Below are 22513 nucleotides of genomic sequence, written 5' to 3' on the forward strand. Positions count from 1 at the left end.
GGGCTGATAGAGAATCCAGGGGCCATGCTTTCTGGGGTTCCTCCAGTCTCAGTCAGACCATTAAGTCTGGTCTTCTTACTAGAATTTGAGATCTGCACCCCACCTTTCTCCTGCTCCATCCAGGACTCTCTGTTGTGTTCCCTGTCAGGGCAGTCGTTGGTGGTAGCCGGGCACCATCCAGTTCTTCTGGTCTCAGGCTGATGAAGTCTCTGGTTTATGTGGCCCTTTCTGTCTCTCGGGCTAATACTTTGCTTGTGTCTTTGGTGTTCTTCATTCTCCTTTACTCCAGGTGGTTGGGACCAATTGATGCATCTTAGATGGCCACTTGCAAGCTTTGAAGACCCCAGATGCCACTCACCAACGTAGGATGCAGAACATTTTCTTAATAAGCTTTGTTATGCCAATTGACCTAGATGTCCCCTGAAAGCATGGTCCCCAGACCCCTACCTCTGCTACAATGTCCCTCAAAGTGTTTGATTGTATTCAGGAAACTTCTTAGCTTTGGTTTAGTCCAGTCGTGCTGACTTCCCCTGTAGTGTGTGCAGTCCTTCCCTTCACCTAAGATAATTCTTATCTACTATCTAGTTAGTAAATAACCCTCACCCTCCCAACCATCAAAGAATGTTTTCTTCTGTGTTTAAAGCTTCAAAAGATGTTTTAAATGAAGAAATTTAGGGGTGTGTGTGTGTGTGTCTGCCTTTGCATTTCTGTTTTGATTAAGAAGTATCAGTTAGCATTGCATTGCTGGAGAATTACCATAGCCTCTCAAGACTTCCTGTGGAAGTTAGAGCTGGTGGAGTTAAATATAGTGTATTGGCAGTCTTATAATTAGAAATACTTGTTTTGCAGGTGATTCCTATAGGACATATTTAGCTCCTGCACCATAAACTGAGTCCACTTCTTCCCCTTTTAAACTCACTAATGACAGAATACTCGGCCCATAAGGATTAGGAAGAGTCAGTTCCTCAAGTCACTTCCTCATCTCTGTGTTAAATTGGCTTTTGTGGGAGGCTTTGGGTGGCGGCTAAGCCTCATATCAAGGAGCCCTGGTGGCACAATGGTTAAGCCCTCGGCTACTATTCAGAAGGTCACTGGTTGAAACCCACCAGCCGTTCTGTGGGAGAAAGATGTGGCAGTCTGCTTCCTTAAAGATTACAGTCTTGGAAACCCTATAGGCAGTTCTACTCTGTCCCGTAGGGTCGCTGTGAGTCAGAATAGACTCAATGGCAACGGGTTTGGTTTTTGGTTTTTAAGCATCATATCTTGGGGCAGTGGTAATTCACTGGGAAAGTTCTCACCTTCCATGCATGAAACCTGGTTCAATTCCCCGTCAATGCACCTTAAACAGCCACCATTTCTGTCAGTGGAGGCTTGTGTGTTGCTGTGATGCTGATAAGTTTTCAGTGGAGCTTCTAGACTAAGACACTAGAGGAAACGTCTGGCAGTCTATGTTTGAAAAATCAGGCAATGAAAACTCTGAATCACAACGGTCCGATCCCATTGTGCATGAGATCACCATGAACTGGAGGGTCTGACTTGAGAACAGTTAACAACATATCAAACAATATTTCTTTGAGGAAATATAATCCGAATTCTTAACAGATGGCTTACCAATGATCTTATAAAATGTGTTTTCTTGATTTTAGAATTACTTATGCTGAATTGCTTGTTAGCAATGTGGCCCCACAAATTTTACTGATATAATCTATGGGTATATGTTAAATGAACTATCTGAGCAAGTGGCCACCCCATTAGTAAGATAAATAAGTGGTCCAGAGGCAACAAATGGGAAACTCTATCCAGTCTTGTGGTTGGCAGCAAGGTTCTGTATCTACATCTGTTTGATTTATACTGTTGCTGCCACTTTTCTTTTTCCTCATCATTTGTTCTTTTGCCCCAAAGTACCTACCAGTAGTCTTATATATGTTTACTCTCACACTTCCTGGGCTCGTAGACAGAGCTGCTTCTGAATGGAATCAGAAAGGGAAACCAGCCTAGAGGAGGGCATTGGATTCCAGAGGCTTCAACTCTTAGGAAAAGAAATCAGATGAGACTAATTTTACAAGAGTTGTTCTTGGAATGGTTAAATGGAGAGACATACTACTCTAACAATACTCTGCTTCTCTTTTCGTGTTTACTTGTGTTACATCAGTAATTTTTTTCTTTTTTTCAGTAAATACCCACAACATCTGTTGATATTTGAACCAGAGAATATGTGATAGTTTTATAGATCAAACCTCTCCTGATTTATGGAGCTAGGTTGTTGTTGTTAGGTGCCTTCGAGTTGGTTCCTACTCATAGCAACCATGTATACAGCAGAACAACACACTGCCTGGTCCTGCCATCCTCACAATTGTTGCTGTCTTTGAGCCCATTGTTGCAGCTACTGTGGTCAAACCATCTTGTTAAGTGTCTTCCTCTTTTTCTCTGACCCTCTACCTTACCAAGCATGATGTCCTTCTCCAGGAACTGGTCCCTCCTGATGATATGTCCAAAGTACATGAGACAAAGTCTCACCAACCTCACTTCAAAGGAACATTCTGCTCTGGCTTTTCTTCTTCCAAGACAGATTTATTCATTCTTCTGGCAGTCCATGGTATATTCAACATTCTTTGCCAGCACCATAATTCAAATGCGTCAATTCTTCTTTGGTTTTCTTTATTCATTGTCCAGCTTTCACACCCATCTGAGTCCATTGAAAATAATCATGGCTTGGGTCTGGGGCACCTTAGTCCTCAAAGTGACATCTTTGCTTTTCAACACTTGGAAGAGGTCTTTTGCTGAAGATTTGCCCAATGCAATATGTCATGTGATTTCTTGACTGCTGCTTCCATGGGCATTGACTATGGATCCAAGTAAAATGAAATCCTTGAAAATTTCAATCTTTTCTTTGTTTATCCTGATGTTACTTATTGGCCAGATTGTGAGGATTTTTCTTTTTATATTGAGGTATAATCCATACTGAAGGCTGTAGTCTTTGATCTACATCAATAAATGCTTCAAGTCCTCTTCACTTTCAGCAAGCAAGGTCATGTCATCTGCATATCACAGATTGTTGATGAGTCTTCCTCCAGTCCTGATGCCATGTTTTTCACATAGTCCAGTTTCTCAAATTATTTGCTCAACATACAGATTGAATAAGTATGATGAAAGGTTACAACCCTGATGCACAACTTTTCCTGATTCTACACCACATAGTATCCCCTTGTTCTGTTTGAACGACTGCCTCTTGGTCTATGTACAATTTTCTTATGAGCACAATTAAGTGTTCTGGAATTCCCATTCTTCACAATGTTATCCATAATTTGTTATGATCCACACGGTTAAATGTCTTTGCATAGTCAATAAAACACAGGTAAACACGTTTCTGGTATTCTCTGTTTTCAGCCAGGATCCATCTGACATCAGCAGTGATATCCCTCGTTCCACGTCCTCTTCTGAATATGGCTTGAATTTCTGGCAGTTCCATGTCAATGTTCTGCAATGGTTTTTGAATGATCTTCAGCAAAATTTTACTTGCTTGTGATACTAATGATATTGTTGGATAATTTTGGCATTCTTTTGGGTCACCTTTCTTGGGAATAGTTATAAATATGGATCTCTTCCAGTTGGTTGGCCAGGTAGCTGTCTTCCAAATTTCTTGGCATAGACAAGTGAACACCTCCAGTGTTGCATTCATTTGTTGAAACATCTTAATTGGCATTCTGTCGATTCCTGGAGCCTTATTTTTCACCAAAGCCTTCAGTGCAGCTTGGACTTCTTCCTTCAATATTATGGGTTCTTGATCATGTACTACCTCCTGAAATGGTTGAATGTTGACCTGTTCTTTTTGGCATAGTGACTTTGTGTATTCCTTCCATTTCTTGTGATGCTTCCTGGGTTGTTCAACATTTTGCCCATAGAATCCTTCAAAATTGCAACTCAAGTTTGAATTTTTTCCTCAGTTCTTTCAACTTGAGAAATGCCGTGTGTTCTTCTCTTTTGGTTTTCTAACTCCAGGTCTTTGCACATTTCATTGTAATACTTTACTTTTTCTTCTGGAGCTGCCTTTTTGAAATCTTCTGTTCAGCTCTTTTACTCCAACATGTCTTCCGTTTTCTTTAGCTATTTATGTTCAAGAGGAGTTTCAGAGTGTCTTCTGACATCCATTTTAGTGTTTTCTTTCTTTCCTGTCTTTTTAATGACCTCTTGCTTTCTTCATATATGATGTCCTTGATGTCATTCCACAACTTGTCTGGTCTTTGGTCATTAGTGTTCAATGGGTCAAATCTATTCTTGAGATGGTCTCTAAATTCAGGTGGGATATACTCACGGTTGTACTCTGGCTCTCGTGAACTTGTTCTAATTTTCTTCAGTTTCAACTTGAACTTGCATATGAGCAATTGATGGTCTGTTCTGCAGTCAGCCCCTGGCCTTGTTCCAAATGATGATATTGAGTTTTTCCATCGTCTCTTTCCACAGATGTAGTCGATTTTATTCTTGTATTTTCTATCCTGTGAGGTTAACATGTATAGTCGCTGATTATGTTGTTTCAAAAGGTATTTGCAATGAAGAAGTCATTGGTCTTACAAAATTCTATCACGCAATCGCCAGTGTCACTTCTATCACCGGAGCCATATCTCCAACTACCAGTCCTTCTTTCACATTCCAGTCACCAACAATTATTGATGCATCTTGATTGCATATTTCATCAATTTCAAACTGCAGAAGTTGGTAAAAATCTTCAATTTCTTCATCTTTTGCCTTAGTGATTGTTGTGTAAATTTGAATAATAGTCATAGTAATTGGTCTTTCTTGTAGATGTATAGATATTATCCTAACACTGACAGCGTTATACTTCAGGATAGATCTTGAAATGTTCGTTTTGATGATGAATGTGACGACATTCTTCTTTATCATTCCCGGCACAGTAGACCATTTGATTGTGCAATTCAGAACAGCCAATACCAGTCCATTTTAGCTCACTAATGCCTAGGATATTGACGTTTATGTGTTCAATTTCATTTCTGACGACTTCCAATTTTCCTAGATTCGTATTTCATACTTTCCACATTCCAATCATTAATGGATGTTTGCAACTGTTTCTTCTCATTTTGAGTTGTGCCACATCAGCAAATGAAGGTCCCAAAAGCTCTACTCCATCCACATCCTTTAAAGTTGACTCTACTTTGAGGAGGCAACGGTTTCTCAGTCATATTTTGAGCACCTTCCAACCTAAGGGGCTCATCTTCTGACACTGTATCAGGCAATGTTCTGCTGCTATTCATAAGGTTTTCACTGGCCAGTTTTTTCAGAAGTAAACTGCCAGGTTCTGCTTCCTGGTCTTAGTCTGGAAGCTTCACCGAAACCTGTCCGTCATGCTTTGCCCTGCTGGTGTTTGAAATACCAGTGGCATAGCTTCCAGCATCACAGCAACATGCAAGCCACCCCAGAACTGTACAATTTTGGGGAAAGTGACTAAATGATACTTTCAGAGTAAAAGGAAACAAAGTAATTAGTGTTATCAAGAGTGTGTTAAACAGGAACTTGTATACCTGCAAGGGAAATACATTAGTGTAAACGCTTTGGGAAACCATTTAACAATATGCACCCAGAGGCTTAAAATATTTGTGTCTTTTGACTATGAATTCTACGAGAATTTATTGTAAGGAAATAATCATAAATATAGAAAAAGCTTTGTGTTCAATGGGGTTTATCACAGAACTAATTATTTGTAATGGAAAAAAATTGGCAACAATCTAAATGTCTAACTGTCATGGATTGAATTATGTCTCCCCCAAAATAGCTGTCAACCTGGATATGCCATTATTCCCAGTATTGTGTGATTGTCTGCCATTTTGTCATCTGATGTGATTTTCCTATGTGTTGTAAATCCTATTGCTATGATGTTAATGAGATGAGATTAGTGGCAGTTATGTTAATGAGACAGGACTAAATCTACAAGATTGGATTGTGTCTTAAGCCAATCTCTTTTGAGATATAAAAGAGAGAAGCGAGCAGAGAGACAGAAGGAACTCATACCACCAAGAAACAAGAGGCAGGAGAATAGTGCGCCCTTTGGACCCAGGGTCCCTGTGCTGAGAAGCTCCTAGGCCAAGGGAGGATTGATGACAAGGACCTTCTTTCAGAACCGACAGAGAGAGAAAGCCTTCCCGTAGAGCTGGTGCTCTAAATTTGGACTTCTAGCCTCCCAGACTGTGAGAGAATAAATTTCTCTTTGTTAAAGCCATGCACTTGTGGTATTTCTGTTATAGCAGCACTTGATGACTAAGACACTAACTATGAGGAAATGGTCAAGGAAACCCCAGTTAACTAACTGTTGTGTAGCCATTGAGAATGTTAACTAGGAGGATGAAATAACTTGAAAGATGTTTTGATATAATGTGTGATTACAAATTGGTAAAATATACCTATGGTTGGAAAAGTATTGAGTATATTAAAGTGTAGATAGTAATTATGTTTGGAGTGTGAAACTCTATGTGATTTGCATTTTCTTTTACAATAGTTTCAGAATTTTCTTTAAGGAGTAAGAGTGTTACTTTCTTTACAGCAGAACAGCAGAAGTGAAAATAATCTGCAAGCATTGGAGTAAGACTTGAAAAGGAACATCGTGCAGCATGGATTCTCTAGCAGAGGGATTTTTTGTGAGGTAAGGGATGAGTTGACAGAAAACACCTGAATGTGTTGCCTTCCAAAGACTTGGCATTCGTCTTTTCACATAACTTTGGGAAGCTAGTAAGAATGAGTTAGCCTTATACTTTGGGATAATTTAGCAACTTTCATTCGCGAGGGATGAGTACTGGGTGAAATCTAATTTTAGAAAAGTTCCCAAGGAACCATAAATATAGAAGTGTATCATAAATTACCTTACTTGGGGCATTCGCACCAAGATAATATTTTATTTATCGTTTAACAAACACAGATTTTCTGTATGCCAGGCAAAGGTTAACTCATGTAAACCTTATAACAACTCTGTGAGGTAGGTGCTATTATTATCCCCACTTTATCCAAGGTAGCCTAATCATAGCACAGAAGACCTTAGAGTGGTCAAATTGGACCCAGGCCAAATGGCATTCTGCCTTGTCCAACCAGGGAGTGTTCAGCCTGCCTATCCCTCTCCCATATAGCTCTCCCTCTAACTTTGAGTTGTCCTGTATAATAAGTGGAAACCCTGGTGGCATAGTGGTTAACAGCTACAACTGCTAACCAAAAGGTCAGCAGTTTGAATCCACCAGTGCTTCTTGGAAACCCTATGGGGCAGTTCTACTCTGTTCTATACGGTTGCTATGGGTCGGAATCGACTCGACGGCAGTGGTTTTATATAATAAGCAATGTGATCTGTTTATTTTACAAATATTTACTGACTGTGGTGCTTAGGGAATAAAAACTAAGTCAAAATGCATGTATTTAGAGAGAGAGAGAACTTAGAGGCAGAGAGATAAAAGGTAATTACATCTTTAAGCAAAATGCATACGTGCTGTATTAGAGATCCTGTGGCTATATATAGGAAGGAGCAATAATTCTTGACTAGGAATTGAGTTGGTTTCCATAAAGTGACATTTGAACTGAACTTTGTAGGATGAGAATCATTTTGATGGGTGTGTCTATCTGTGTTATATGTATTTCAGTATATATTGTTATAGCAAAACTTTAGGTCCTTTGCAACAGAACAAAGTATGCAGGTGGGAAAGGTAGCAGGACTAACAAAAGAAAATTCTAGGTGTATTAACTTTGAACAAGTTTTGTAACCTCTCTGGACATCTATTTACCCATCTATAAAATAAAGTGACTGCCATATATGATTACTGATACGCCTTTCTCTTCTAATACACTGAAATCATGGTTAATGGTGATGATGTATGGGGTTCTGTAATATTAAAGTAATAAAGGAATAAGATGAATGGAAGGAAGAGGAGCAGCCAGTGGAAGAAGCTGAGAAGTGGAAGGCTAGGAGGTCTAGGAGGAAAACCATAGATGCTAAGAGTGCTGAGGTTTTCACAGAGGGTTGGGGGGTATGATGGAGAATGTTAAATGTTGCAGAAAGGCCAGGTAGAATGGAGAGCTAAGAGAAGACACTGGAGTATGAATGAGGATTTCATTAGTAACTTTGAATGCAGCGATTTTAATGTTGGCAAGGGGGTGAAGATAAGTTTGGGTTACACATCAAAATTTGTTATAGAGTCAATAGAAGATACAGCAGCTCACATCCCACGCTTTTGATTCAGAAGCAGTGAAGTAGGCTTCAGGCATCTGGATAGTTTAGAAGCCTCACAGGTTATTCTAATCTGCATCTGGGATTGAGAACTCCCAGGGTAGGAGTGAATGATCATGACACGGAGTCAGCAAGTGGAGTCTATGCGTTTGAGAGTATTTTGCTGTCTTTTTCAAAACTTAAGAGGCTTCAGAATACTGCTGCAGTATTTTTCATTTCTTGATAACATAATCCCTGATTCCTTTTTGTTGCGGGACCTAGAAGCAGAGGAAGATACAGTAAACAGGTTTTCTTTACACTGATAGTTTAAAGAGCTCTGAGAATCATATTGTGAAAAAGTGTGTGTATGTAAGTTATCTTTTGTTGAAATGTTCACAAGGAGTCTAAACATGTGGATGATGCTGTGCTGTTTATTTGTCTCAGTTTTCCCTGACTGAGTCAGTTATCACATGGTAGGTGGTGTCTGTTACATGAATACATAAATTTAAAGTAGAATAGGGTATTCATAAAGTCAAGTTCAGAGTAAATCAATCAGTATAAGTTTCTCACCTCAGTTTTATCTCTGCTAGTGCATAAAATTAAGAATATATAAGTCATCTCACTGATCCTATATTATGGTTCTATGTTAGACAAAAGCAATTTTATAAATGAATTTTTCAGTTCAGTATGTTCACATTTTGAGCTAATGTTGAAAACAAAACCTGTCCAGTTATTACTTTTTACAAAAATAGTTAATAATTTCTAAATATGATATTAAAAATACTTTTGGAAATGATAATTGTAGGGCTAGGAGCCCCAAACAAAAAATAAACCTACTTAAGATAGATCCTTTCCAAGCCTTTCTCATCCTCATAAACACATACAGAGCAAAACAACCTTTTCAAAGGCATTTTTTTTTTTTTACCTTGAAACAGTGCTATAAAGTTAATTTTTAAAATTATTTTGGTGTATCGTGTGTTTGTTAAAGATGCAGAGTTTTATATCTGTTTTCTATTTTACCACCATCCAGTAAGGGCATGCCATAATGTTCTTTTCTTTAACTGGAGTCCTCAGAGTTACAGAACCTACCCTCGTTATCAGTCTTTGATGCACATTGGTCACACTTCTGTAACTTTCAGGCACAAATTCAATTGTTAAGTTCTCTACTACCACGATTTAATTGTGTTCCTTTAAGGAGATGCTTTGAGTACTCCTTTCTTTTTCTTTTAAAACAGAGATCCGCCTGTGGAGAAGCAGACTACGGAGGAACCCGAGAATAAGGCAGAAGAGTCAACTGTTCAACTGGTAAGAGAAGATTTAATTTTCATTAACAGTTAGTTAATGGCTGTGAATTAATTAATTATGACTAAATATGTTTGAGAATGTAATGCTAAACCATAACTAAACCTGTTGCCGTCCAGTTGATACCAACTCATAGCGACCCTGTAGGACAGAGTAGAACTGCCCCATAGGGTTTCCAAGATTGTAAATCTTTACAGAAGCAGACCACCACATCTTTCTCCTGCAGAGTGGCTGGTGGTTTGAACCACTGACCTTTTGGTTAGCTGCCAAACACTTAACCACTGCACCACCAGGGCTCCTCAGTGTAATGCTAAATCTAGCCACTTTACTTATCTGTTAAAAATTTTTGGGTGAGTCCACTTTACTGCCTTAATAAATAAAAGGTCATAATTAAATCTTTATTTGGTGATTGATACTTGCGTCTCATATTATCATTCAAAACACCAGCACTTAATGTAAGTTATAATTAGTAGATATTTGAATTGACTGGCCCAGAATACATCCTGCAATCTATTTTAAGAAATCCCTTATTTATGTTTTAAAAGCAAAACCCAAACAAAACAAAACCCACACAGATACACGCATACGAAGAAACACATACGCACGTAATTTTATTTAGTAGGAAGTTGTTTCTGAAGATAATTTTCTTCCCTCTTTGTATCATTTTTACTGTTAGAACATCCAGTACTAAATGAAAGGGAATAATCTGAACTATATCTTAATGTAAGACTTATTTCTAATGACAATATACTTTGTGCTAGATTATATCTATCAATCACGTGTGCTTATATTTATTTAGTAGAGGATTGTTGAAGAGGTATTTGTTTGGTTCCTGTTAATACAGTTTTTACCTTCCACACAGTTTTATTTAATGATTGATATCTACTTGTTAATAAGGTTTGTACAGGTAGTCCCTAACTTACGATCGTCTTTTTTTTGGGGGTGGGGAGGGGATGTATCTTATCACTTGGTAGTAAGTACTACATACAATGTTGCAGCACATAAATTGTTTCACCTCAGAAGTGGGCTCCTACTGCCTTGAAAAGAGCATTCCTTTCAAGATTCTGCTGCTACTTGATATTTTTCCAGGACATCCTCCTCACGTAGATGATCTAAATCAACATGTGAAAGTGGTGTATCTTCCTCCCAATATGACAGCTGTGATTCAGCCTATGGATCAAGGTGCAGTCGCCACTTTCAAGGCATACTGCCTATGGACTACGTTTGCTCAGACAATAGCTGCAACAGATGGAGGTATGGTAACATTACATGATTTCTGGAAGAATTATAATATTCTTCAGTGTATCCAGAATATTGCATCTTCCTCGGAGAAAGTTATAGGAAAATGAATGCAAGGGATTTGGAAAAAATTGCTGAGGTATGTGAACACGCTCCAAGCATTTGATCAGGATAATATGATGAAAGAGATTGTTAGAAAAATCATCCATATGGCAAGAATACTGAATTTAGAACTTGATATCTCTGATGTGGAACAGCTCACAGATCATGAAGAAGGGGAATTGACAGATCAGGACTTAATGGATTTTGAAGAGGAAGGAAATGCTAAAGTAGAAAGAAATAATGAGGAAGAAAAAGGAGAGGAATTGTCAAGAAATTTTACAGTGAAAGGATTAGCTGAAGTTTCTAATCACGGGTTTTCAGTTGCTTGAAAACACGGACCCAAACGCTAATCGCTTTGCTAAAGTTGGTAAGATTTATATAAGGTAGTCCCTGGACTTACGATGTATTCGAGTTACGCCCTTATGACTATTTTTTTTTTGTACATCTTATCGTTAGTAGTATGTACTACATACTACTAATTCAGGAAGCAGTGAGATGTTACTGTGAAATATTTGAAGAAAAAAAGAGAAAGACCATACGGACAACTCTCACTAATTTTCTGACTAGAAACACCACCCCTATTCCCAGAGATAATCCAGATGATCCAGAAACTTCCATAAGTGGAGTTATTACCGCAACTGACAAAAGCCAAGGTTGTCCAACTCTTTTTCATCATCGGAGTAAATTTTTATGATGTGTATCTTTTAATGTATGTATGTATTAAAATATATGTGTAAGTTTATATGTAATGTTTCCAAACCCCGAAGACAAATAAAGATTTATAAAGATACTGAAAATAAAAGGCAATAATAATGAAAACTAAAATAAAAGGTATCCGACTTTACCCCTGAGTCATTGGAATGGAACCCTCTTATAAGTCAGGGACTGTCTGTAAAGGTTATCCTTTAATTTCAAAAAAAATCCCAGTGCTATCAAGTCAGTTCTGACTTATAAGGACCCCATAGGATTTCCAAGGGTGTAAATCTTTACAGAGGCAGACTGTCACATCTTTCTCCTGAGGAGCTGCTGGTGGTTTCAAACTACCGACCTTTCGGTTAGCAGTTGATCGCTTTGACCACTGTGCCACTATGGCTCCCTATCCTTTAATGTAGGAGGAGAAGATATATAAATATAAAATAAACAGTAATATTCACCTGCATATTGTTATCACTGTAAAAAATGTTGAAAAGGAAATACAATATGTACAAATGTACATAGGAATGTTCAGCTGAGCAAAGGCAAGAACTAGGGGGATTAAATCCAAAAAAGACATTTCTAGGTACGGACTTGGGAATACAGAAGGCAAGGGAAGAGAAAATTTGCCTAAATTTGATTTAGATGTTAAATCAAGTTCGTGCAAATGGAATGAGCATCTAATATTTTAACAACTAACTTTAAAAATTTAAACATCGTTGTTCAGTGAAATCTGCGAAAGCCAGAACCTGTGTAAGGCGGAAACGTGACAGAGAAGGAAAACTCAAATATTTTTCACTAAAATGAGCGATAGAAAAGTGGTAAGACTGCATCACGTCAAAGGCGGAAAACTTCTGAGACTTGGATGACCAAGGCAGTTCCATCGAGTTCCAGCTCTCACAGGTTTCATTGTATTTATAAGAAGATAGATTTAACAAGTAGGAGGCTTCTATTCCTGTTGAAAAAAAAATGATTTAGGCCATAATCTTGCTTATTTGTATATCAATTTGTTAATTAGTATCAGGTGTGTCTGCAGTGACTTTTGACTGCAGAGTTGACCTTTTATTTGAAATATATGCACTACTGACAGTGGCCATTCTTTACAAAGGTTTGTCTAGTTACTTTTTGGAGGTTTTATTTTTTCAACCTCTTTGAAAAATTTTAAACCTACAGAAAAGTTGAAAGAATAGTACAATGAGCACTCATATACCCTTGACCTAGATTCAGCAACTGTTCACATTTTTTTCTACATTTTTGGAAGTAATTTTCAAATAATGACATACTATGATATGTGTGTGTATTTCTTAGGTATGGATGTGGAGAGAAGAATCTTAATTTAAGATTCAAACTCCGGGGAGGAAAGTAGGCAGATAATCCTTCAATGGACTCTGTTGGTTCCCACTGAATTTCCTGTGTAGTTAGAGACCTGACAGTCAAAGAGTCGTTTCACACCAGGACATTTTCAGTAACTCAAACTCTGTATGACCTCAATACATTGAGAAGCTGTATATTCTGATTCTCCAAGCAACAACATAATCCATATTCCCAAAGTTTCAACAGGCTACAGGAGCTGTGGTATCTTGTTAGGGTTTGAGGGAAGACCATCATCCACTTGTTCCAGGCCCTTTCTCCATCTCTACTGCCTACTCTCACAACTAGTGTTAATAGACTATTCAGTAGGACCTGACCATATAGATCAGCTAACCGTCAATGATGGCTTTGTTAAGCCTGTAAGAATGTTTCTGAAGTCCCAAGATTCTTATTGTTTACTCAGCTCTGAGTGAATTGAGATGTCAGAATCACTCTATTGCACTACTGTGTTTACAATTTAGACCATTACTATTCTATTCATTTTCAATTTACTGTGTGTTTATTTAGCAAATGCATTGGTCAATTAATGTAAAAAACATTCTTAGGTATAGTTGTCATATTATTATGTAGAATAATCTATGCAATATTTTAAGCTTGGCATTTTTATGCTTTAAATGCATCAATTCAATACATTCTGTATATTTACCAAGGACAAACATTTTTAAGACTTAATTCACGTTTAATAATGAAATCTTTCATGTCCCTCCCTCCAAAAAAGAGGTACAAATATTCCCATCTTTGAATCCTTACATTACTTTGTTTATAAATTTCAAATGAATTTGTGATAGCTTTCCCTATATTAAAACTAATTGGGTTTTGCTCTTAAACTTCCTGCTGTGTTATAAGTTCCTAAAGAACAGAGAGAATGTGTGTCTTACTTAGATTTTCGGTAGTTCTGTCACAAGGATCTGCATGTAGTAGGCACTTTATTTTTTTTGGACTTTGACTTGTTTTAGTGTCACAATAAATCAGAACATGTATAATTATGTAAATTTTTAATGAATATGTCTTCTAGGTCAAACTGGATAAGGACACACCTACTGATCTTGTCCCTATTAACCTACTATTACAAATGAAGAAGTTATTGAATGCAGTTAATGCTCTACCAAAAGGTGTGGTCCTACACATTAAGAAGTTTTTACAAGAAGATTTTTCCTTCCAAACTATGCAGGTAAGATCATAATTTGTTCTCTAAGGCAGAAGTGTAGCTCTCTAATTTTTTTGTTTTTAATTCCACAACAGTACATCTAAGGTCCTAAAATCTGCATCTTACTTCTTTTGAAGGGCTTTGGTGTCAACCGTGACTATGGACTTTTGTTAATCAAATAGAATTATCTAGCCTTAGCCTTTCAAAAATAATGGTTGGACTGTGGGTTTGTAGCTTGGTAGCTGTAGGCTAGAAAGTCTAGTGTTTATTCCAATTTTACTAATAACACATAGCAAGCCACTTTGGGACAGGGGACTGTTTTTGGTTTCCTAATTTGTAAAATGTTGGCTTTTTCTCAAAAATGTTAAAGTAAAGAAAAAAAATCCCAAATTTTGGATTTATGAGTAAAGTATTCTAGAGAATATATTGTTGATTTCCATCTTAAAAATACTGTTGCTTAATAATAATTTGGGATCACTTCAGCACAGGAAGAGTATCGTTTCTTAATGGTATTTTCCTAAGTTAAAGAAAATGACCAACTATTTTCTTTGTGGTATTTAATTGAGGGGAGGGCCAAAACACCATAACCAAAAAACCAAAATACACTGCTGTCAAGTCGATTCCAACTCATAGCAATGCTATAGGACAGAGTGGAACTAACCCGTAGGATTTCCAAGACTGTAATCTTTATGGAAGCAGACTGCCACATATTTCTCCCATGGAGCAGCTGGTAGGTATCTTGAAAAAGCCACATTTGCTTTTTTGGTGAAAGATTATATCATTATTTCCATGAAACAAATTACTAGTGTTGTGGTTAAAAATTCAAACAAACTCTGAAAATATAAATAAGACTTTGTATACAGTTATAACCTTAACTGAGATAATTTATGCATCACTTATCATTTAACATTGTCCATCATACCCTCCAACCCTGCTTGAAAACCTCAGCACTTACAGCTTCCGTTAAATGATGCAGAAAGTCCAGGTAGAATGGAGAGCTAAGAGAAGACTTTGAGTATCAATGACGATATTACCGCAATATGAAATTGTTTCAAATTTGATGGAGTAATGCCACCATTTTCCTCTTATCCTATGGAAATCACTAAGAAACAACAATCAGAAACAGAATTCAGTAGCCTTTATATATGCAAACAATATCCAATTTGAAGATAAAAATGGAAGTTCTTATTTATAATAGCAACAAAAAGGTAAAATAACCAGAATAAAAGTTAAATGTACAAGTTATAAACTAATGTTTCTCAAAGTTTGTCCTAAACCAGCTACATTAGAATATCTGAACTGCATACTACACTTATAAAATCAAAATCTCTTGGTAGTTCTGGGAATCTGCATTTTAACAAACATCCATACATACTGATTTTAGTTACATTAAGCTTAGAAATCAATACTCTATATTAAAACTATAAATAATTTTTTTTAAACTCTATGAAGGATAGGAAAAGAAGACCTGAATGGAAAGCAGTGTATATAGGAAGAGATAGTATGATAAAGCTGTCAATTTCTCCTAAATTAAAATCTACAAGTCTCACATAATTCTAATAAAAATATCAACATTTTATGTCATTATTGTTACTGAAAGCTAATTCTGAAGTTCAAATGATACAAAAAAGGAAGAATAACCAAGAAAATTAGAAGAATCGGGCAAAAGGGCGGGGAATTTGTCCACTTAGATATTGAAACTTAGTATGAAGCTCTGATAACTAAAAGATGTGTTACTTGCTCTTGACTCCACAGAGAGGTTTAGAGAATAGAAGAAAAAGCCCAGAAATAGACCCAAATTCTTAAGACATTTTATGTGTGATAAAATGACAGTACTAAAGAAGAAATGTTCAAATCAGCCATTTTAGTGGGAGATTTTAACCTTTGTTAATAACTGATAAAAGAAACACAAAATCAGTAAAGCTGTAACAAAACTTGACCTATTGACATATATAGAACACTGCACTTAACAATGGCAGAATATATATTCTTTTCAAATGCACACATAAGATTTACAAATATTGACCATATGCTAGACCACAAAACAAGACTCATCGAATTTCAGAGGATCAAAACATAGAGTATGTTCCCTAACTACTGTGTGATTAATTTAGAAATCAGTAAATAACTAGAAAACCATTTGTTTGGAAATTAATATATATACCTCTAATCTAGGTAATCCATCAGTCAAAGAAGAAATCACAATGGGAATTAGATAAAATTTTTAACTGCATAAAAATATATATGAAAACATGTTATTAGGTAAACTTGTACTTTGAGAAAAATTTGTAGCTTGAAATACATATCGTAGAAAAAAATGAACAAGAAATTTGACAAAGAAAGTTGAAAGAAGGAAGTAATAAAGATAGCTAAAACTAATGAAATAGAATAAAACATAAAATAGAGTATCAATAAAGCCAAAACCTGGTCTTTGAAAATACTAATAATATTGATAAATCTAGGTAAGAATGTTCAAGAAAAAAAGAAGGCAAAAATTATGAACGAATGTGGGGTTGTCAACACAAATCCTATAGTCTTTGAAAAGATAATGGAGAATTCTGCTACTGGGTTGGGCAGCCTGGATTGTTTCAGAGCAGCCTTCCTAGTGGAACTGAAAAGCTAGACAAAATCTTTCCTGATACTGCTTGTTTGTATTTCTGTGGCAGATCACTTTAATTCAATCAGGGATTGAGATGATTCCAAGCTTTACTTCTGTTCTGTGAGATGCTGTCAGTGCCCACACCCCCTGGATCCTATCATTTTCAAATGCCCTGGACAACTTTTTAATATCTACAGCTTTATGCTTCAGGGTTTTTTTTTTTAGTAGGCTGTACTTCTCATATGCATGGTAGTCCAGAAGTACTAAGGAATTAACACTGCCGCCTTACCTCAAAAGTACTCAGTAAGTCTGGGGAGTTGATGTATAAGTACCCAAACTCCCTGTCCACTTGCGTTGGATAATACTGAGACACGTATTCTTCATGGTTTTCCAGAGTTTCCCTGTGGTAGGTGCCTCAGTTGCCTACTGCAGATAACTAGCTTACAACATACCCTTCCTTGTATCATTCTGCACTCCCCTACCATTGTTTCCTGTACTTTCCTTATGAACTACTTGCACTCAAATTCTTGTGTTAGGATCTTCTTCCAGAGGAGCCAAAATAGACAACCCTTACTCTGAGGGTGTATTTCTTCTGAGTGCCAACTAAAAACATGGGGGTGTTTACCAGGACCTCTTTTTTTTGATAGGCCATACACTCCAATTTTTCCCCAGCTCTGTGAGTCTGCTGAAAGCTCTGCCTAGCATCTAAGCTTCTCAGCCACGACTGAAGATGGCAATTGCCTTAAAGAGAAAAGTGGCTCCAAAAGTCAGTGCCATCTCTCCTACATCTTGGCCCCACAGATTTTCCGTACCTTGGTAGCTTCCCAATGCTTTCAAAAATTTTTTTTAGTATTTTGTCTAGCTTTTTTAGTTGTTGGAAAGATTAATCTGAAACAATCTAGACTGTCATTGACCAGGCTGGAACTTCAGTGTTATGTTTTGTATACCTATTCAAATTCAAGAGATATTGTTGAATAAATGATTGTATTTAGGTGATGTTCTATGCTGGAAATATAAATTTGGAAACTGCCCATGTGTAGACTTTATTTAAATACACAGTAGTGCCCATACACCTGTCATCAACTGATTTTTGACAAGGTTGCCAAGTCCATTCAATGGAGAAAGAATAGTCTCTTCAATAAATGCTGGGACAACTGGATCTCCACATGCAAATGAATGAAGCTGGGTCCATACCTCACACCATATAGGCAGATTAACTCAAAATGGACCAATGACCTAAATGTAAAAGCTAAAACCATAGTACTCTTAGAGCAAAACATAAGGATAATGCTCAGGACCTAGTTTTTAACAATGGATTTGTAGATATGGCACCAAAAGCATGAGCAACAAAAAACAAAATAGATAAATTATACTTCACCAAAATTAAAAGCTTTTGTGCATCAAAGGACTTTATAACAGTGTGAAAACACAACCTACAGAATGAGATTAAATATTTGGGAACAATATATCTGATAAGGATTTAATATCCAGAATACATAAAAAGTTGCTACAGCTAGGACTTCTGCACAACCCAGCACTATAGTCAGAATCACCACGCTGTCCCTCCACAGCAAAGATCTGAAAAACTAAGTCAAACAAACGTCAATCCTGAAACCCTAAGCATCAAATGAAGCGATAAAGAACTCAGCCAAGCACCAAATGGAATAAGAAACTGATAGAGAACAGAGAGCAAAGAGAGATGCATGTAGAGGTCCTCTGTCAGCTAACGCAGCATGGATCCAACATATCAGACTTCTATTGGAGATTGGTGAACAGGGGGTAGGGAAAAGCAGCTTCATGGAGCTTCCAGCAGGAGACAGAGCAATTGGTAACCAGTGATATTTGCTTTCCCACCCCATCCCGTTCTTCATCTGCATTTGGCCTCCTCTGCTTCCTGCAGCCACAGTCTCTTGGCCAAGAAGCACTGGCTTCACCCCACTGTCGCTTGGATTCCACCTGCCCGCACTGGCTGGCTCCCTGAGTGCCATTTGTTGGCTGCTGGTGTTGCTTTTTTCTGCTTCTTTTGATTCCTTCCATACATCTCACCACCTCCCCCTCCTTTCTTTCAAATACCTCGCTCCATGTGCCATCTTTGCTTCTTCCTGAAAGGCTACAAAATACCACTCGACTGTGAAACTGCTTCCCAGCCTGTGCCGCCATGCTGGTGGGATCCCCGGGGCTTTTTTGTTTGTTTGTTTTGTTTTCTTCTGTTCTGATTTGTTTGCTTGTTTGTTTTCTTTTTCTTTTCTTGGCTTGGGAGCCCCTTCTAGCCAGGCAGTATTGCACGGCTTGTGAGCTACTTCCTTGCTCTGTGCAGATGCGCAGTGGGATCCTTGGAGGCATTTCTTTTTTCTTGTTTTTTGTTTTTATTGTTTCTTTGTTTTGTTTTCTTCTCTCTCTTTTTGCCTTTTTGTCTTTCTTCATTTCTCAGTTTCTCTTCTCTTAATGCTTGCCTTCTCTTCCTGTCTACTGAATACCTGGCACTGTGTGACACCTCTACCCCTTCTAGCCAGGCTGTACTTCATGGCCTGGGAGCAACTTCCCTGTCCTTGCAGCGGCACCAGTAGGATCTCTGAGGGCTTTGCTTTTCTTTTTTTTCCTAATTTTTATTTATTCATTTTTTTCTTTTACCCTTTTTCTTTTTCTTTTTTTTTTTCTTTTTTCTTTTCCTCCATTTCTCACTCTCATCTCTGTACTCGAACAGCAAGCTACCTTAGCACTCTTCTATGTTTGTTTGTTTGTATGTTTTTGGCTCCTGTTCCTCTCTCCTACTCTCTCCTCTTTCCCATACCCATCTTAGCTTCACACATCACAATCTACCCCCTCCATCCTGCCTACCTGCACCATGTGCTGTTCATCACACCCCCAAGCAGCACAGCTACGGCCTATGGGAAACTGCCCTGCACTGATTCCCGGCCCACCCTGTCGGCCCAAGTATGTGCCACAAACAGCCCATCCTAGCAACTCCCCTTCAGCTGGACCTGCCCTGCTGCACCATACCTGAGCGACTGACCCTGCCCATTGGAGAAGCAGGCGAAAAGTATCGTGCTTACAGACGAGCAAACAACAAAGAATGCACAGCCTGCCTACTCAGATATAACCAAATAAAACAAAAAATCAGGATGAAACAAACAAATCTACAATCAATAAATCAGGAAACTAACAACTGAATGTCCCAAAGACAGTAGACAATATCAAAACATATACAAAAACAGGACAGGATGGTTCCAGTAGGCGTCCAAAGTAAAACACCAGATAACTTTCCGGTAGAACAAAAAGCACTAGAACTACCCGATAGGGAATTCAAATCTCTAATATTCAGAGCTATCCAAGAGTTGAAGCAAAAATCAGACAAAAATGAGGAAAAAAATAGACAAATTCATGGAAACGGCAGAAAAAATTATGGAAAGTACAGACAAAAAAATGGAAGAATTCAGGAAAATAATACAGGAACAAAATGCCAAAATAAATTCACAATTAGAAATCATACAAAACAACAATTAGAAATCCAAAAGATAAACAACAAGATTTCAGAAATGGACAGTGTCATACAAGGGCTGAGGAGCAGGTTTGAGACGATAGAAGACAAGATCAATGAAATTGAAGACAAACACTTGGATACAACCCTGTTTTAGGAAAAATCAGAAAAAAGAACAAAGAATAATATGGGATACAATCAAAAGCAAAAATTTTCGAGTGATCGGAGTTCCAGAATGGGGAGAAAACAGAAAACACAGAGAGAATTATTGAAGAACTGCTGACAGACAACTTTCTCAATATCATGAAAGATGAAAAGCTGACCATCTAAGAAGCTCAACAAACCTCATAGAAGATAGACCCCAAAAGAAAATCACCAAGGCATATCATAATCACACTCGTTAAAACCAAAGACAAACAAAGAATCCTGAGAGCAGCTCAATAAAAACAAAAAGTCACATACAGAGGAGAAACAGTAAGACTAAGCTCAGATTATTCAGAAGAAACCATGCAGGCAGGAAGGCAATTGGATGACATATATAAAACCTTGAAAGAAAAACATTGCCAGCCAAGAACAATATATCCTGCAAAACTCTTGTTCATATATGATGGTGAAGTTAGGTCATTTCCAGATAAACAGAAATTAAGGTACTATTTTAAAACCAAACCAAACTTAAAAGATTATTAAAGGTAGTCCTTTGATCTGAGAACAAAGAACATCAGACCACAGCCTGAATCTAGGATGCAGGATCGTACCAACCAGATACCAATCTAGGAAATGAACTCTCAGGGACTATCCAAAACCAAAATAATTACAACAGGGAACCGAGAGGTTAATCTGTAAATGACAACATCAGAACAATAACAGAGGGAATAAATGGTGTACGTATAGAACCTTCTAATGGAAAGGTAAGGCGACACCAAATAATAATAGACTGGTTAAAACCTAGGAAGATAAGGGTAAATATCAAGGTAACCACAAAGAAAGTTAACAAACCTACTCATCAAAATAAAGAAGAAAAACATAAAGTCTCAGTAAAAACAAAACCTACAAAAACAAAAGAAATGAAAAAAAAATCCACAAACAAAAAAAATTCAGCACAGGAGAGTAAGAGGAACAAAGAAAACGTCAGCATCACAAAAAAAGCGATACAAAAATGACAGCAATAAACTCACATCTATCAATAATTACACTGAATATAAACGGCTGAAATGCACCCATAAAGAGATAGAGAGTGACAGAATGGATAAAAACAATAGGGTCCATTAATGCGCCGTCTACAAGAGACACACCTTAGAAACAAAGGTGTAAATTTATTAAAAATCAAAGGATGGAAAAAATATATCAAGCAAACAGCTACCAAAAAAGAGCAGGAGTGACAATACTAATCTCAGATGAAATAGACTTTCAAACAAAATCCACCATAAAAGACAAAGAAGGACACTATATAATGATTAAGGGGTTGATCCATCATGAAGACTTAACCATAATAAACATCTACGCACCCAATGACAGGGCTCCAAAATACATAAAACAAACTCTAACAGCACTGAAAAGGGAAATTGACAGTTCCACAGTAATAGTAGGAGACTTCAACACACTATTCTTGGTAAAGGACAGAACATCTGGAAAGAAACTCAACAAAGATACAGATGTCCTAAAGGGCACAATCAGGCAACTGGACCTCATAGACATATATAGAACACTACATCCAACAGCTGCAAAGTACAGATTCTTTTCCAGTGCACATGGAATGCTGTCCAGAATAGACCACATCTTAGGCCACAGAGCAATCCTCAGCAAGATCCAAAACACTGAGATAATACAAAGTATCTTCTCTGACCACAGCGCTATCAAGGTAGAAATTAACAACAGGAAGAGCAAGTTAAAAAAATCAATTACATGGAAACTGAATAAAACCCTGCTAACAAATCACTGGGTAGTAGAAGAAATCAGAGATAGAATCAAAAAATTCCTAGAGTCAAAGACAATGAAAACACATCAAACCAAAACCTTTGGGACACAGAAAAGGCAGTCATCAGAGGACAATTTGTAGCAATAGATACACGCATCAAAAAAGAAGAAAGGGACAAAATCAAACCATTAACTACACAACTCAAACAAACAGAGAACAGCAAAAATGTCCATAGTCATTAGAAGAAAGGAAATAATAAAGATCAGAGCAGAAATAAATGATATAGAGAATAGAAAAACAATAGAAAGAATCAACAAAACCAAAAGTTGGTTCTTTGAAAGAATCAACAAAATTGACAAACCACTGGCCAGACTGACAAAAGAAAAACAGGAGAGGATGCAAATAACCCAAATAAGAAATGAAACGGGGGACATTACAACAGACCCAACTGAAATAAAAAGGATCATAACAGAGTA

General features: G+C 37.3%; 1 protein-coding gene across 1 annotated transcript in view; it reads left to right on the forward strand.

Annotated features, from left to right (window-relative positions):
- The first annotated feature begins 6348 nt into the window (after positions 1-6348).
- The window catches only part of DZIP3 (DAZ interacting zinc finger protein 3), a 99064-nt gene continuing 82899 nt past the window's right edge, over positions 6349-22513 (forward strand). The window contains 3 exon segments of the mRNA XM_004378161.2: positions 6349-6649; positions 9427-9496; positions 13914-14069. Of these exon segments, the coding sequence (XP_004378218.1) occupies positions 6618-6649; positions 9427-9496; positions 13914-14069 (258 nt within the window). The 5' untranslated portion in view covers positions 6349-6617.

This window comes from Trichechus manatus, unplaced genomic scaffold (genome assembly GCF_000243295.1).
Source record: "Trichechus manatus latirostris isolate Lorelei unplaced genomic scaffold, TriManLat1.0 scaffold00055, whole genome shotgun sequence".
NCBI classification, from domain to species: domain Eukaryota; kingdom Metazoa; phylum Chordata; class Mammalia; order Sirenia; family Trichechidae; genus Trichechus; species Trichechus manatus.